General features: G+C 30.4%; 3 protein-coding genes across 10 annotated transcripts in view; 1 reads left to right on the top strand and 2 right to left on the bottom strand.

Moving 5' to 3' along the window:
* spin (lysolipid transporter protein spinster) overlaps positions 1–1,594 on the bottom strand; it is a 13,687-nt gene extending 12,093 nt beyond the window's left edge. For all 6 annotated transcript variants that reach the window (XR_015544633.1, XR_015544634.1, XR_015544632.1 and 3 more), the window contains exons 1-4: positions 1,280–1,594; positions 935–1,177; positions 598–794; positions 1–41 (exon numbers count right to left, since the gene is read on the bottom strand). The exon at positions 1–41 is cut by the window's left edge and continues 111 nt beyond it. Coding sequence is in view for 3 of the 6 variants with exons in the window: in XM_011054233.2 (XP_011052535.1) it covers positions 1–41; positions 598–794; positions 935–1,133 (437 nt within the window). In the remaining 3 variants the exon portion in view is untranslated. The remainder of the gene's footprint in view (positions 42–597; positions 795–934; positions 1,178–1,279) is intronic.
* Positions 1,595–2,068: 474 nt separating this feature from the next.
* On the top strand, positions 2,069–4,422 carry LOC105144963 (lys-63-specific deubiquitinase BRCC36). Of its 2 annotated transcripts, none has more exons than XM_011054237.2 (7): positions 2,069–2,208; positions 2,739–2,866; positions 3,021–3,173; positions 3,266–3,354; positions 3,598–3,702; positions 3,785–3,887; positions 4,155–4,422. In XM_011054237.2, exons 2-7 carry the CDS (start codon positions 2,758–2,760, stop codon positions 4,298–4,300), a joined length of 705 nt encoding a protein of 234 aa, XP_011052539.1. In that variant the 5' UTR covers positions 2,069–2,208; positions 2,739–2,757; the 3' UTR covers positions 4,301–4,422. The 2 variants fall into 2 exon arrangements, with proteins under 2 accessions (XP_011052539.1, XP_011052538.1); XM_011054236.2 differs by having other exon boundaries at positions 2,739–2,871; positions 2,969–3,173.
* A 542-nt stretch (positions 4,423–4,964) lies between these two features.
* On the bottom strand, positions 4,965–15,994 carry ksr (kinase suppressor of ras). 2 transcript variants are annotated; one of them, XM_087404748.1, is made up of 16 exons: positions 15,572–15,994; positions 14,456–14,593; positions 14,162–14,309; positions 12,940–13,155; positions 11,743–11,932; positions 11,209–11,561; positions 10,871–11,134; positions 10,597–10,730; positions 10,252–10,369; positions 9,962–10,170; positions 9,704–9,880; positions 9,413–9,598; positions 8,432–8,565; positions 8,207–8,341; positions 6,218–6,347; positions 4,965–6,071 (listed from the first exon to the last, which is right to left on the bottom strand). In XM_087404748.1, exons 1-16 carry the CDS (start codon positions 15,719–15,721, stop codon positions 5,919–5,921), a joined length of 2,835 nt encoding a protein of 944 aa, XP_087260874.1. In that variant the 5' UTR covers positions 15,722–15,994; the 3' UTR covers positions 4,965–5,918. The 2 variants fall into 2 exon arrangements, with proteins under 2 accessions (XP_087260874.1, XP_087260873.1); XM_087404747.1 differs by having other exon boundaries at positions 12,940–13,194; positions 15,572–15,993.
* Positions 15,995–16,319: the final 325 nt, after the last annotated feature.

Genomic DNA, 16,319 nt, shown 5'->3' with positions numbered 1-16,319 from the left:
ATGCCAACAAGTGTCCTAAAGAATAGAAACCATCCAAAGGTCTGAAATAAATTAAAAATATTACTTAATAATATCAAATTTATATTTCATACGATACTTTTTTGCACATAACAAAATTAGATGTATTAATGAATCTCTTCATTAGATACAACCTGATATTATTAGAAAGATGTAATAACACATCTAATTTTAATAAGATTCTTATATTTGATTATAGGTTTACTTTGAGTATAACATCTCTTTCATCAACTCTGTGATATTAACTCAATCATCACCATTATCAATTTGAGAACTAAACACAGTTTGTCTCAGAAAAGAAAAAATAAGATGCTCTGATATATTAAACTGCTGTTAATATTAGATTAATTTAAAACACTTTTGCGAGTTGATGGTAGATTAATTTAATCAGAAGTTGATGAAAGAGGTGTTGTCCTAGAGTTCATTCGATGTCAAAAAAAAAGATGTTATTGATGTAATTGAACTAATGTACACTTTTAGAATTTAAAGCAAAATAGGTATGCGCTTGATATTTGGAAAAGGCAACAAAGAAGGTTCAGTTCGGTATAAGAATAAAAAGGCAGACTCTAGATAACTTACTTTCATATAAGAACCAATAAATGTTGTTAGGCACCATAAAAATACACCACCGCTCATAATAAATTTTCTATTGTAACGATCTCCTAAATATCCAAATAACGGCGCAAATATCATGTAGCTCAAAATGAATGCTGTTTGCAATAGCCCAGACTTGTCGTTACCGATATCAAAGTCATGCTTGATGTACGTCAATATTCCTGAAATAAAATATTAAGTATGTTTGTATAAACCAAGAGAAATGTTGATGATTAACCAGGAAATCATTTTATAAATTGTAGAAGATTTCTCAGAAATCTATCAATTCGACAATTGTTCCTAAAACAAAGCAAGCACTCACCAGCAATCGTGAAGCGGTCCATATAATTTATGAGATTTACGAAACAGAGGACAGTGACTGTGATCCAGTCGGCCACGCTGATCGACCTCAGCTCCGAAGGCATCGTTTCTTTCGCGCGTGTTTCCCTTGGGTTGTCCTGATCCGCATTTACCATACAATACTTATTTTCCGAGTGAATGGGTGTTCGATTGTCTACCATGACGCGATAAGTTTCTCAGTGTTGCCGGTGTTAATCGTGTCACGCTGTTAAAGATAATGTAATTCATGAGTTTACAAATTATTATCGATTTATCAGACTACTAGTTACTCTGTGATAACACATAACCTCAAAATCTGTCGACTTACCCCGCCGCACGATGACAAAAAACTGTTTATGAGCATCTTCGAGCGTCACTGTACGCGCATCACACCACCTCTGATTAAACTCCAAAGTGGGTAAAAGTGGGATTGTGCGAGCAATCAAGAAGTATGTATGTGCGGGCATGTATGCGCGCGCGCGCGTGTGTGTGTATGTGTGTGTGTGCGTGTGGTGTGCGCATATATACTGATATATACGTTGCACGTATGTGTGTGTGTGTGTATGTATGTGTGTGTGTGGTGTGTGTGTGTGTGTGTGTAGTATTCACACAACTGATAGATGCTAGCGCTGGCACGCGCTAAATATTTCGTTCTCGCGCGCTAAAGTCCGTATTATATCCGGCATGCGCCGTGATATAATTGCGTTGCACAAGCCTGTTAAATATAAATGGCATAAATCGGCATAGATCAAACGAAATTGACTAGAATTGATCTCCGCCAGCTGATACTTTGGCACTTATCGACGTAACATACGGCGATAGAGATTTGACTTTATCACTTAATACGATCCCATGAGATTTAGGGATTCCCCTTTGGCACTTCTTGAATGTCACGATGCTCACTTTAGTGAAATATCGTTCGTTCGTAAATTCGTAATATAATCGCCGATCAATCCCGATTCACACAACGCTCGTCGCGTTGGCCCAGTTACGTTGACGGCGAAGAGGCGAGTAGCGAGACTAGCGAAGTGGACGAAGGCAGACGAAGGGGAAGATTGGGAAAGATCGTTGCAAGTTTGATCGGGGGAGCGAGGAATGCGGGGAATCTCTTTCTCTCTCGACTTTTGACAAGGGAGAGATTTGTCGACTCGCTCACTAATCGACTGTTTGGCTCAGTCTGGCTTTTGCAACACACTTTGACGGATTGTCGAGTTCACGCTATTTATCTGGACTCCAAACTCAGTTCATAGTCCGCCGGTATTGTTTGCTGAATAAAAAACAACAAAACATTCGAGAGACCATACAAGTAACGCACTAGATTAGATATATCTTAAGTAATGACATTCAGTCCGCACGAAAAAATGTTACTCGAAGTCAGACTACATGTACACCTAATTTAACATTGGACAAATCGACGTACGTGGGCGTCAATTCATAAGTGGTGTAGGTTATGCATAAATTACTATACTATCACGTCATCTCGTCCGTATATAATTATCTTATTAAAAGGAGCTTGGGAGAAACAGAAACCTCTCTGTCTAAGAAGCAGCTCTCTTAATAATATAAAATGCTCATGCATGATAGTCCATTTGTTCATTCTCAGAAAATAATTCATTCTCTAAATTTTGACTAAAACAGAAGTTTAGCTACGAATAACAGGCCTATACTGATTATATTTTTGTTCTAGAAATCTAAGCAACTAGAGCGTTACTTGTAATATCTCAAATGCGATTGTAAAATTCAGCAATTATGAATTTATTCAAATTTATGTATTTTATTTCCAAAAGATTAATATCTTCATAAATAATGGACGATTCTCCATTGCAAAAAGTAGAGCTGCAAACAGATGTCTATATGGTATGCTTGCAGCATGCTTTATCTACAGAGAACTTTGAAGTAATGGGATTACTTATCGGTAATGTATGTGGAACTTAGAACATCTTATGTTCATGATATTTCTTTATTATTTCCTATACAATTAATGAGGCAATCAAAGCATTAATTATCCCCCTTTTAGTTTGAGTGTGGAGTAGCAAAAATATCAGCTGTTATTATTTTGCGACGTCTAGATAAGAAGAAAGACAGAGTAGAGATATCGTCAGAACAATTACTGAAAGCTGCTGCTGAAGCTGAACGATTAACTGTAGAATTAAATCGACCTATGCGCGTCCTTGGCTGGTATCATTCACATCCACATATTACAGTTTGTCCATCACATGTTGGTGTGTTACAAATACTTTGTGTATTTGTCAAAACGTTTAAATAATATAGTTTGCATTTAAAATCTTTACATAAAATTACTTTTGTTTTGCAGATGTTAGAACTCAAGCTACTTATCAAACAATGGATCACAGTTTTGTAGGCTTAATATTCTCAGTATTTTCAGAGGGCAAAGAATCAAAAGTACATATTTTCCTTATCTTAATTTCTTTATCAATAAATTCACAGCTATTGATGTAGTCTTTATGTGATTAAAAAACAAAATCTTTAGTAGTAAATTAATAGTATCAATAATGAATATAAAACTTTTAGTGCAGTAACTTATGTGATAAATATTCTATGAAATAATTTAAAGTTGTTTGTATAGATAAATTATAGTATATAGATTAATAAATGTTATAATAATGTTTTTTTTTTACTTTAAAGGAACATGAAATTTTTTTAAATTGTTTTCAATCGGATAATGGTGAAGCTACAGAAATACCATTAGAAATAGTACATACTCCAGATATTTCAGACAGATGTTTAAGAGTAAGAAATTTTAATGTTTTTTTTGTATTGTAAAGAAATTTAAAGCGAAGAGAACTCTATCTGAAATTAAATAATGTTGCAGACAATGACAGACTTGTCAAAAATTTTGGTACAAGAAGAAGAAGATATGGCTGAAGCCTGTAAAGATCATCCAGATGTCCTCGCCAGTATTCATAATGATGCTGGTATGTATATATATATATATATATTAGGTGTTGGAATTAATTCGTAGCGTTTTTAATGAAAGAATGTTATTTATTTCACATGAGCATTAAAAAATACATTAATGAAAGTACTTCCCATCACTTGTAAAACGCTACGAATTAATTCCAACACCTAATATATATATTTATTTATTTATTTATAAATTAAAAATACAATTTAAATAATAGTATTTAGTATTTGGAGTACATAGATTTCAAAATCCAAGTTCAGATAATTTTTATTTGCAGTTAGGACACGTGCGTTGGTTCATATAACAGATATCATTACAAAGCCTTTGGTACAAACATTTGAAAAAAGAATAGCATTAAATAAATTGCGAACTATACATCTCCGAAGACAATTACAAGAATTACAAAAAATGTGTAATGGTTAAAACTTGTACTTTTTCAGAATCAATAATTATAAGTTAACAATTAATTTTTTCTTAAATAATAAATTCTTACATAATAAAAATAAGATTTTAGATGAAAAATAAATATTTACTGAATAAAAAAATTGGCTATATATTTTAATATATTTAGTAATTTATACCATTTATTCGATATGCGTTTATATATATAGATTTGATAATTGTGATAATAAAAAATAACATGCTCATTTTAATAACATTTAAAAATTATATATGTATGTATGTATGTATGTATATATATATATATATATATATATATATATAAAACATTTATTAAAATAAGAAAAAGTTACATTGTATCGAAAGCAATACGATATATTAATAAACGTATTTTGTTGTGTACTAGATATATACTTTTTACTATTTGTATTTCCTCATTTATTTGGTATAGCGAATAAAATTTTTTTTATTAATATATGTTTATATTGATCAAATAAAATATTAAATAATTATTAAAATATGTTTCATTTAAAAATCCTATAAATGTTAAAAGATTTATACTTAATTAAACAGTATAAATTGTCGAATAATTTATCTAGCTTTCGTAATATAGTTATAAAAAAAAAACCTTAAAATGATGAAAGAAGGAAAGAGGAAAAGGCTTAGAAGTGTTCAAACAGCAAAAAAATTATATATGTAAAACAAATAATTTATTCTTATGTTACCTATTACTTGCACGGTTATATGTAAAAAACATATTCATTATATGTATGAAATACATATAATACACACGGATTCGAGTCAAGTAAATATTTTCATTTTTTGCACGTACGTGTACGATAACTGAAGAAAAATGAAATAAATTACTGTGCGTGTGTGTGTAATTAACGCAACTTATATAAGTCTGTGATAATAATTAATCTTTTTAACATTCGGACTGAAACATAGGAGCGATCGTCATGAGAGCTGCTTAATACAATGTAAATACAGCACAAGAGAACAGACATCATAGAAAATAAACTATAATGAAATACGATAAATATTGATCTAAAATATCTTTTTCAAAAGGTTTGAGAAAAAATTATACTCATTTATTTATAATTATAATAGATATGTATCTATAATAAATCATCTAATAATTTTATTTATAATATAGAATTTAATAAACAAATAGTCTGTCGCCTATTATTCTCTCAATAAGATATACCTTCGAAAATAGAAGTTTTTCTTAAAACGTGCATTAAAGAGCTGTTTTATAATATTTATATAAAAATCATTGTTTCGAAAATTATATTACTTACTATTTACAGATATTTGTAGATTTTATATATATTTAATACAAAGATATTTACATATATTTAATAAATATAAGTTAATAAATATATACATATCTTCTCTTAAAGAGAGAGACTTTAATATTATGATCCTTATTCACAAAAAAAGATATGTATTTAATTCGCAACAGTTTCACATTTTTATAATTATATTAATATTCTTTCTTTGCACATTTTAATAAATTAATAATTCAAGCAAGCGCGAACCTTTTAGTGGTTTTTATTTTATTTTTCTTGAACAAAGGAATTGGCAATAATTCTATATTTACATTATAAGAATAACAGCATTTAAATAAACATAAATGTATTCAAAACATAGATTCTGCAGAACGAGTACAATTTGTAGGATTAGAAGAACTACGCGCTAATTTTTTGCGAGACAGCCTTTTAAGTAAGATTATTATCTCTATAAAATCAAGACGTCTCTTTGCATGGTATGACCAGCAATACATTAGAACATCCTATAAAAAATTTATAAGATTTCTATAATTTATAAATAATGTATAAACTAGTATATAAAATTTATAAACAAATCATTACATGTATAGAACATTATATGTATAGAACGTATAAATATGCACAAATATGGTCTAATTTTTATATGTACCTTCACATCACGGGAAGCTTGTAAATATGATAAAGATTGTTTCATTCCTTTTCCAACTTGCCAAATAATAGCTTCAGTAGGTTGACCTCTAAAAGGCCATTCACCACACAATAATTCATACCAAATAGTCCTATCAAAAAGTAAATTTTTAAAATCTCTTATTTATTATATTTTATGTACACACACACACACACACACACACACATATGCGCGCGCGCACATATATATTGGGCGTTTGAATAAGATTCCGCCGTTTTTTAAATGAAATTTTACTTTTAAACGTTTGCTAACATTACATGTTGATTGAGCAACATTTAATGTCTCTAACAATTTTTTCAGCGTTTGACATGGATTTTCATCAAGTAATGCTTCCAGTTGATTATCTTTTAATTTTTCGGTGCAAATTCACATTCTTTATTTTTTATCGAAATCATCACTTCTAAAGCAGTGCGCGTTAAAACTATTCTTTCGAATAGAACATGCTCCCCATATACTTCCAAAAGCAAACGATAACTTTCAGCTGCACTTTTCTTCATAATAAATGCAGTAAAACTTCCCGCAAATGTTGTTTTGTTGGCACAAAAAAAAATCGACGTTTTCAATGCAATGACAAAAATGTTTGAATGTACACGTCCATCAAATGTCATATACTAAATATGAAAGCTTGTGTATAGTAAAATGCAATAGTTGCCTGGAATTCTATGTAGTAATACTATGGAATTGTATGTAGTACTCGTGACGTCTCTTAGAAAACGGCAAAAAACTTAGTCAAACATCTTATATATATTTTATATATATATATATATATATATATATATATATATATATATATATATATATATATATATATACAGAGTGAGGCTAATAAAAAAATACTTTATTATAGTATTTTGAAAATATTTCGATTTCAGTTACAAGAATATGCAATAAAAATAGTGTTTAAAAAATTCATGTTTATCTTGATCTGACTTTAGTAATGCCCCCCATTATATATGCCAAACTATTATTTCTTTCTCCCAAGAAAACCTACAACTTTTATATAAGATTTTTTCCTGTATCTCTCTTAGTTTCTGAGATATCTGCTTGAGATGATTAAAATATCCACCCTGTATGTGTATGCGTGCGTGCGTGCGTGCGTGCGTGCGTGCGTGCGTGCGTGCGTGCGTGCGTGCGTGCGTGCGTGCGTGCGTGCGTGCGTGCGTGCGTGCGTGCGTGCGTGCGTGCGTGCGTGCGTGCGTGCGTGCGTGCGTGCGTGCGTGCGTGCGTGCGTGCGTGCGTGCGTGCGTGCGTGCGTGCGTGCGTGCGTGCGTGCGTGCGTGCGTGCGTGCGTGCGTGCGTGCGTGCGTGCGTGCGTGCGTGCGTGCGTGCGTGCGTGCGTGCGTGCGTGCGTGCGTGCGTGCGTGCGTGCGTGCGTGCGTGCGTGCGTGCGTGCGTGTGTGTGTGTGTACATATACATGTACAAGATGTCCCAAAACGATAAATATTTTAAAGTCAGATGCTTTGTAACATTTTAAAACAAAAAGTATAATACGAAAATGTGGAGACTATGATTTGATACTAATGATAGTTTTCAAATAAGAAGAGTTTTAAAATTACAAATGACGAGGCTAGAATTTTTTCATCAAAATATTTAAATTCTTGTAAAATGTGAGAAAATCACAAATATTCTCGAATTTATGAATATGATGTAGTGTATATAATAAAAAATAATAAATATGATTTGTGTTAAAGAATTTTTGTAGTTAATTAGTGATGATACATCAATTATATATGCATCTTTTTAAAAGCATCACTACTATAAGAAATAGTGCACTCTAATACAAACTAATATTTTATTATTTATTAAATATTATTTATATTATTAATTATTGTTATTTATAATATTTTGTAAATATTATAAATTTTGTAATATTTAAATATATTATGTTTTATAACTTTCAAGAAACTTAGAATTGCATATTTATATATAAATATCGTAAAAATACTAACCCAAATGCATATACATCAGACTCAATTGAATATGGTAACTTGTCCTGACCCCGATTTAATGGTTTTAATCGTCGAACAATCTCAGGTGCTAAGTAACATAACCAACCTGGTGGTATATTCAATGGTTCTCCTTTCCTAAATATTTATAAGAATGAACTTATATTAAAAATTAAAATATAAATTATTTGGTAGGAATAAATATTATTCTGTAAGATATAATTTTACCTATTACCGTGGCACAATTTGGTAATGTTAAACAAACCGAAATCTGATATCACAACTTTTCCATTTTCTACAAATACATTCTTGCTTCTAAGATCCTTGTGAATTATATCGCGAGAATGAAGATATTTCATTCCCTACACAATAAAGTTGTTTACTAGAATATACTATACTATATAATAGAATTTTTCAAATATTTCTAATTTTTCAATGTTTAATTTCTTAATAAAATATTTTATTTATATATCTTTATCATTATGCTATTTTTATAATATATTAAGTTTAATTAATAGTATAATTATATTATTTATAGTATAATTATTTAATTAATAGTATAATTATATGTATATACAGATAACTTGTCTTAAAAATTATCTTAATTTACAATAAATAAATTACTTCAAACCAAACTAGGTGTTTCTTATTTTTAAATGCTGAAAATGATGCTGACGATGAAATAAAAAAATCCAACATGTCAGGTTTAATATTTAGATAATTAAGGTTTAATATTTAAGATAATTAAGGTTTAATATTTAAAAAATGGATTTTTTTTTATCTGACTTTTTTTGTAAAGAAAATTAACATTATCTTGAAATTTTAATTAAAAGTCATGAATGTGTTGTTCATTCTCTATAAAATAAATATTTTTATTTCAATATCTTACTTCTTAGTCATGTTATGAAGGATTTAAATACACAGGGTTTTTCTAAGATAACAAATTTTCCATTTATCTGATCAAAATTTCAAGATAACGTTAACCTTTTATACAGGAAAATGTAAAATAATGCAAAAGAGCCATTTTTTGTACATTAAATCTCAATTATTTCGGAAATCTGCTCTAATTTAACTCGGCATCGTTTACAGCATCCAAAAATTTATAAGAAACACCTTGTCTAGTCCAAAATAATTAAAAAATTTTTTTTTGAAAATTAATGTTATTTTAAAAATGTTTACGTAATATTTATATATGATTTTCATATTTACCTGACATATCTGTTGAGCTATAGAATTAATTTCAGACAAAGTAAATCTGTCTTTTCGTATATGAAGACAAGTATAAAGTGATATGCCTCTAGACAAACTAGTCACTAGAGCCAATTGAGGAGGTTTCGTACAAACTCCCAAAAATAATATTATATTGTCGTGTCGAGCTATTCGGTATGTGGCGACCTATAATAACCAAATACATGAAATATCTGTTATATAATTATAAAATATTCTTGATTATTAATAATTTCAGCATTTAATATAATCAACATAATTATATATTCTTGCCTCTAATCTAAATGTTTCTAATGTCTTTTCATCTTCTGAATAATAACTCATATTTAAAATTTTAATTGCAGTATCCCCATGCCAAAAACCTCTATGCACTGTAGCAAATCTTCCTTTTCCAATCAAATTTCTAACTTTTAATTCACTATATAAAATGTCCCACTCTTGCATCAATACCTATATAATAATAAAATATAAGTTTTAATTAGATATATTTTATATTTTTACTAAACTTTAATTAGTAAGTTTAATACATACGCTATTTTGTCGAGGCCAACGACATGGATTTTCAACTATTTCGCTGTCAGAACTTAAAGATTCCTGAGAATCAACTCTTTTTGATACCTCTGAATCTGAAGTATCATCCATATCAGTTTTCCTTCTATTATCATTTGAAATCGCTGATTCAGATTTGTATCTCTTCTCATGTAATTTTCCTGATAATGCCTCCTTTTTTATCATTACATCTAGAAGCAAAGTAAATTATACACCAATATTCTGAGAATAAAGTTACACATTATAATATTGTAATAAATGTCTTTATTTACCTGGAAAATGAAACTGTTTTAAAAACGAATGTGTACTGTGGCTAACAGTGGTTGATAGCAATGCTGGACTAGAAGGTGTTGAGCGGTTATGGCTGAATGTATTTAAATTAGAATCGCCCTAATAGATGTAAATAATTATTATATAAAGATTTTGCATCATTATATCAAATAATCAAAAATTATTCATTATATCAAGAAATATCACGAGTAATGTATAAGTATTATAGATTTTTATATAATGACGTAAATCAATACATTTATGTCATTATATAAAAATCTACTTATATATTACTCATGATATTTTAAAATAATTACTAAAAATATTCAATGGAAATTATAACGTACATGAACAGGTATATTCGTAGAAGATTGTGTGTATGACCGTCTCCTGTCTTTGCGATTTAAAGGGGGTAATAAGTCTACATTATTCGAAGATGTCATGCCAGTCCTCTTTAATACTGGGGAAACATTCAACGAATCTAAAATAATTTATTTTTATATAACTTACTTTTAAATTTTTGTTACTCTTGAAAAAACTTTAGTATAACTTCAAGAAAATATGAAAAGAAAGCTTAGATAAGGATCAGCACTCTGTATTAGTTGTAATGTTTTTACGTACGTTGTAAAGATTGTATAGATCGTTTAAACGCAGCAACAAATTTTCGAGGTATGCCACAAGAAGAGGGTACTTTGGACAGACATTCTGGGTGACACCTATATTTACATTCCTTGCATCTTAAAGTATTCACAAACACTGGTCTCTCACAATAGTCACATACTGTCATCATATTAAAACATTTGGTAAATCGATGAGTAATTGCATGACTCATGCCGCGAGATGAACCAGGAGTAGATGGAGAGTTTGGCACTTGGAGACTCGTTCCTAAAAATAAACAAACAAAATGATATTGTATTTATTCATAGGAGAATGCTAACAAGCTTTTCTTTTTTATGCACCTGTTCCCTCAAGATTATCATCACTTTCTGGATTTGTGGTACAGATTGGAGGTGGTGGTGGTGATTTAAAATGTGATCGAACAAATGACTTAACAGGTGATTTAACAGGTGATTTTATAGGTGATTTAATAGATGATTTAAGATGATTGAAAGGTAATTCAATAGGTAATTCAACAGGTGATTTAATAGAGAGAGGTGATTTAATGGGTGATTTAATAGGACTACTGTTGCTTGATAAGGGACTTTCTTCTTTTCCAGAGTCTGTTGTACCACAATCTAAATTTTGTTCTGCTGGTAGATTTCTTCTTATAGGAGAATCGTTGTTTTTCTCTACAGAAGAATTATTTCTAAAACTAAAAATATGTAATATTAGTACATTCAAAAAATAAACATTTTATTTTAAAATTAGATTTAAACTTATAACAAAATTAAAATTATATATATCAAATTAAGAGAGAGAGAGAGAGAGAGAGAGAGAGAGAGAGAGAGAAAGAGAGAGAGAGAGAACACATAATATGCTATTCTAAGTATTACCTAAATGATATATCATCATTATCAAATGATTGTATTATGTTAGCAAGACGACGATTTGCCAATTGTGATTCATGAGATTTTGACTTAGCTAACGGAAGCACTTCAGATTGTAATGGTCTCTTTTGTACACTAATCAAATGTTTTCTACATGGAGGAGGTGTTTTAACTTCTGGAGGCAGAGGTTTAACTTCTATAATAAAAAAAAGTTATATATTTAATAGATAAATTATTTTGATGTTAAATGTGAAGACATACTATATATTAAATATAAAAAAGGTGATTCCGAATAAATAAAGCAAATTTAAAAGAGTTGGATCTGGATAAATTAAATCTTTATTAAGTGTCCGGCGATGCCTTCTTAAAAATGCTAGGCAACAGTTTTTAATCTTGAACGCTACTTGATTTCAAGATTAGATTAAAAACAAATTATATTTTTTAATTTTACTTAGTTTATTTTATTACAATAAATATTCGAAATGGCGATCTGTAATCTTATTATAAATATTATGATAAATATCTACGGTACATTGACTAATATACTCTCAGAAAAATTCCAAGAGTATTCGAATTATATCACATATATTCATTACCCTGTTAAGAAGCTCATTTGTACTTTGGGAGTAAGGAATGCATAACTGTTAATAATACTTAACGACCTAACGCTTTACAGAAGCATCACAGTTCCTTCACAAAATTTAATTTAATGAGACCTAACAATCGTTTAAGATTGTCGCAATTGTCCGGAATTACCCTGTATATCTTCAGTACAATTTAATCATATTAAAATTTCGAGTACCAAACTGATTTAAGCATTGAACATATATTATTTTTAATTTTACATATATAATATTATTTTTAATTTAATCGGTATTCACTTAAAAATTTCCTTAACACTGGTGTTCGTAGGTTCAGTATATTTTAATACATTTGTTTTTTTAATGTCTTAATATAATTTATATGAATATTTAATTTATATTTATATATTTCTTTAATGTGTGTTTCAAATATTTAGTAAAATGATTCTTTTAATCGAATAAATAAAATCGTCACTCACCTCATCCGGGTGATGAGACGTTTTGTGAAAATTTATGCATCACCCATGATATGAGTGGCATGCAAATCAGTGTTAAAAATTGCTTCATACAATTTTTAAAATATAACAAAACACAAGAGATAATTAAAACACTTTTCACTTACCATATTCTAGCTCTCTCTTTGGTAATGAGATACAGGGAGGATTACTTGATATTGAAAAAGAAGTTGATATTGCAGAAGCTGGTATTAATACATCATTGTTGTTATTATGATATGGAATGCTACTCTCTGATGGAATGGAACACCGCGTAGTACGAGAGAGAATTGGCTTAGGACAAATTTCCTTGCGTAAACTGTCCCAAGAGTCCCAGTATAAATCTGAATCATTTTTTTCCGTACCTCCTCTTATCAGAATATCTAACAAAAACATAGTCGTATACACACACACACACGCACACGCACACACACATACGCGCGCGCGCGCGCAGGGTGCTTCATTTTAAGTAATACGGTCGATTATCGCGATTTGATGATTTTGATGACAAATTTTTCGAACGAAAGTTGCATGGCTTGAAGGGGGATACATGATAGAAATATGGATTTGATCTTGAGTGATCTTGTCAAAATCAGGTCAAGGTTATTAATGTTTTTTTTAATGGAAACCTATTTTTTATTACATATTTTTGTAGTTTATCTGAAGAGTTTTCCAAAACATTATAATAAAGTTAAATTTTTGTTAAGTACTTGTTAAGTTATAAGGCAAGACCGCTCACTGATTTGGCCGATTAAGGTAAGATCGGGACTGATCCAGCCAACTAAAGCAAGATCGATCACTGATCCGGTCGATTAAAGCAAGATCGATCACTGATCCGGCCAAACTAAGATCAATTCGATATTTCTCATAATAAAATTCATCTTATCTGCATTGCATTTGGATGTCGTCTAAATGGATATCTATTACGATACAATCTTTCTGTTTTAGAATATTTTTGTCCAGCTTCACCAAACACAAGAATATCAACGATTTTATTTGAACTGTAAGCGACCATTTAAAAAAAACTTTGTAAAAACTCACTAATGTAAAAAAATTGAAAGAAAAAGTTATGCAAAAAAAAAGAGGAAAATTGAATCATTCAATTGGAAAGGACTCAATTCCGTGAGCGTATGTCAAGCAATGTGGATTCCACATTTCCATCATGTGTTCCCCTTCAAGTCATGCAACTTTCGTTCGAAAAATTTTTCAATAAAATCATCGATTCGCGAGATAATCGAACATACATTAATAATCAAACTTAAAAATGAAACATCTGTGTGTGTGTGTTGTTTTATGTTATTCATGTATACAAACAAAATTTTGTCTATAATAATATAAAATTTTATTTACCAGTGTATTGCCATAGAATGTCCAATGCTTTACAAAGCCTACGACATTCTTCCTTGTAGTATATACAATTTTTATTTAACATACCCTTTAATTCAAGTTCAGACTTCTCCTTCAGGGCCTCAATAGTATTAACTTTAGAACAAACCATCTAAAATATTATAATGCGGAGCATTAAAGAAAAAAAATTAAAACTTGGTTTAATGTTATTTAAATTTATTTCTAGATAAATAAAAATGACATATTAAATTTGTAACAAATCATAAAGAATCTACTCATATCTGTATACATTGTTACCTGTATTGAGTCCTCAGTAAGACCAACTACCCTCAACCATTGTTCTAACAATGGATATTGTATCATGTCTGATGGTAATGAATCGGCCAATTTAGCCTTTGCCGCAAGTTGCTTGGAGTATAATTTTATTAATTTTGCCTACAAAAATGTTTAAATATATAGATATATAAATAGTTTAAATATAAATAGAACTTATTCAATATTACAGCTATTGTAATGCATATTTAATATTATTAATAACAAATTCATAACAAAGTTATGTAATTTATATTATATACATTAATGTAATTGTAATTTATATTATATATATTAATTTAAACTTGTTTATTTTCGTGATTGTGTGTTTATTTAAAATAAGAAGACAAACACAATGTACTAAGAATAAAAGTTATATCAAATATCTCATAATGTAATTTTCAAACTATAAATTTCTACCACTAAAAAAATCTTAATTATTACAATTGTATCTGAACATTATAAATAAGTTTCAACTAATGCTATCATATCTTTCAATGGAATGACATGACAAATTTTTCAATCACAGACTGAAAGCAGCGTATTTATTCAAAATAAACGTACAACGCTCAAACACGACATATTGCACACATTTTATATTGGGAGTAAAAATTATATATATTGAATTATATCCTAACTTTCCTAAGATCATAAATTTTTACCATAAAAATATCTTAAATAATTTTGAAATTATAAAATAAAAAATTGTAAATAAGTTCCAAATAACATTTATTTATATTTTTTAATGGAGTTTTTCAACGGAGTGATATCACAAATTTCTCATTTTCAGATTGGCAACTGCAGGTAAGCATTCTCAAGAACAATGTAAACATTGTAAACAAATGTTAAAAACAGCTGATGCTGTTGTATCGCAAAGTACGGCAGAACCCGAAGGCAATATTTTTCACCAATGCGACGAAGTCCAGAGGTTCTCAAGACTTTAAAGGAACGTCGGAACAGCACAGTTATAACTTGACGATCGACAGCGAGATGCTGCGCCGGGACGCGATAACCAGCGTAGACAGACAGATCGATCTTGATTTTCGCGCGCAAGGTACAGCCGATACAGCCGACCCAGCCGACCTTCGAGAAGTCCCTCACCTCCATTTGCCGTATTTCTTTCTGAGTGAGCGGAGCATTAACGGAGCACTGAGACCGCAAATCGTCAAGCTGATCAGCGGCCAAATTAATCATAGTTTGTGCGACGTCCATAGCACGTCGTATTTTCTCCACATTTCCATAGGCTGCCATTCCTCGCGCAACGGCCAACCTAATGCGTGGATTTTCATCGGTATGGGCTTTCACTTGACAGGCATAACGCCGACTACTCTTAATATCCCTGTCCCAGTCGTTTATTGTTACCGATCTACCGTATAACCAAACCACTTATCAACATTGACAACCATCTTGGCCGCCTGTCGATGACGTCAATCGATGCTACCGGGCTGTCCGCGAGCTTGACCGATCAGCACGTTCATTTGCCCTCGTTCACAATATGAGAAGAGAGAAATCTGAGAGAGAACATGACGGCCCAAAATCTGTAATCGCAAAATGCTGCTGCGCACTACTGCCCTCTAACAAAGTGGTTGTAAACTACATAGCAACGTTCACTTTTCTTATGATAACATTGTCCACTTTTCAAGGCTGGAGATGATTGATATTTGATTCATATAATCGTGTTAAGGTCTAACACAATAGACTCAGGCAACAGGAAATAACGAGCTGTCCAATCAGAACTCTGGTGTATAAGTTTGATATTATATCCCAAAGTTCTGATTAGACGGCTCATTATTCCCTGTTGCCTGTGCTTATTTCCTGTGCCTATTGTGTTTAAGCCTTTACATAACAA

This window comes from Acromyrmex echinatior, chromosome 3, assembly GCF_024713525.1.
Source record: "Acromyrmex echinatior isolate Ae372 chromosome 3, ASM2471352v2, whole genome shotgun sequence".
Classification (NCBI taxonomy): Eukaryota; Metazoa; Arthropoda; class Insecta; order Hymenoptera; family Formicidae; genus Acromyrmex; species Acromyrmex echinatior.
The sequence above is the reverse complement of the archived record's forward strand: the minus strand, read 5'-3'. Positions and strand labels throughout refer to the sequence as shown.

Coding starts and splice junctions, on each gene's coding strand:
- LOC105144963 (XM_011054236.2), top strand. CDS start 2,758: ATGGACGATTCTCCATTGCAAAAAGTAGAGCTGCAAACAGATGTCTAT. Junction 2,872..2,968: donor TGGGATTACTTATCGGTAAT/GTATGTGGAACT, acceptor TCCCCCTTTTAG/TTTGAGTGTGGAGTAGCAAA. Junction 3,174..3,265: donor AGTTTGTCCATCACATGTTG/GTGTGTTACAAA, acceptor TTTGTTTTGCAG/ATGTTAGAACTCAAGCTACT.
- ksr (XM_087404747.1), bottom strand. CDS start 15,721: ATGGCAGCCTATGGAAATGTGGAGAAAATACGACGTGCTATGGACGTC. Junction 11,562..11,742: donor AATGATGATATATCATTTAG/GTAATACTTAGA, acceptor ACATATTTTTAG/TTTTAGAAATAATTCTTCTG. Junction 6,072..6,217: donor AAGCTTCCCGTGATGTGAAG/GTACATATAAAA, acceptor AATTTTTTATAG/GATGTTCTAATGTATTGCTG.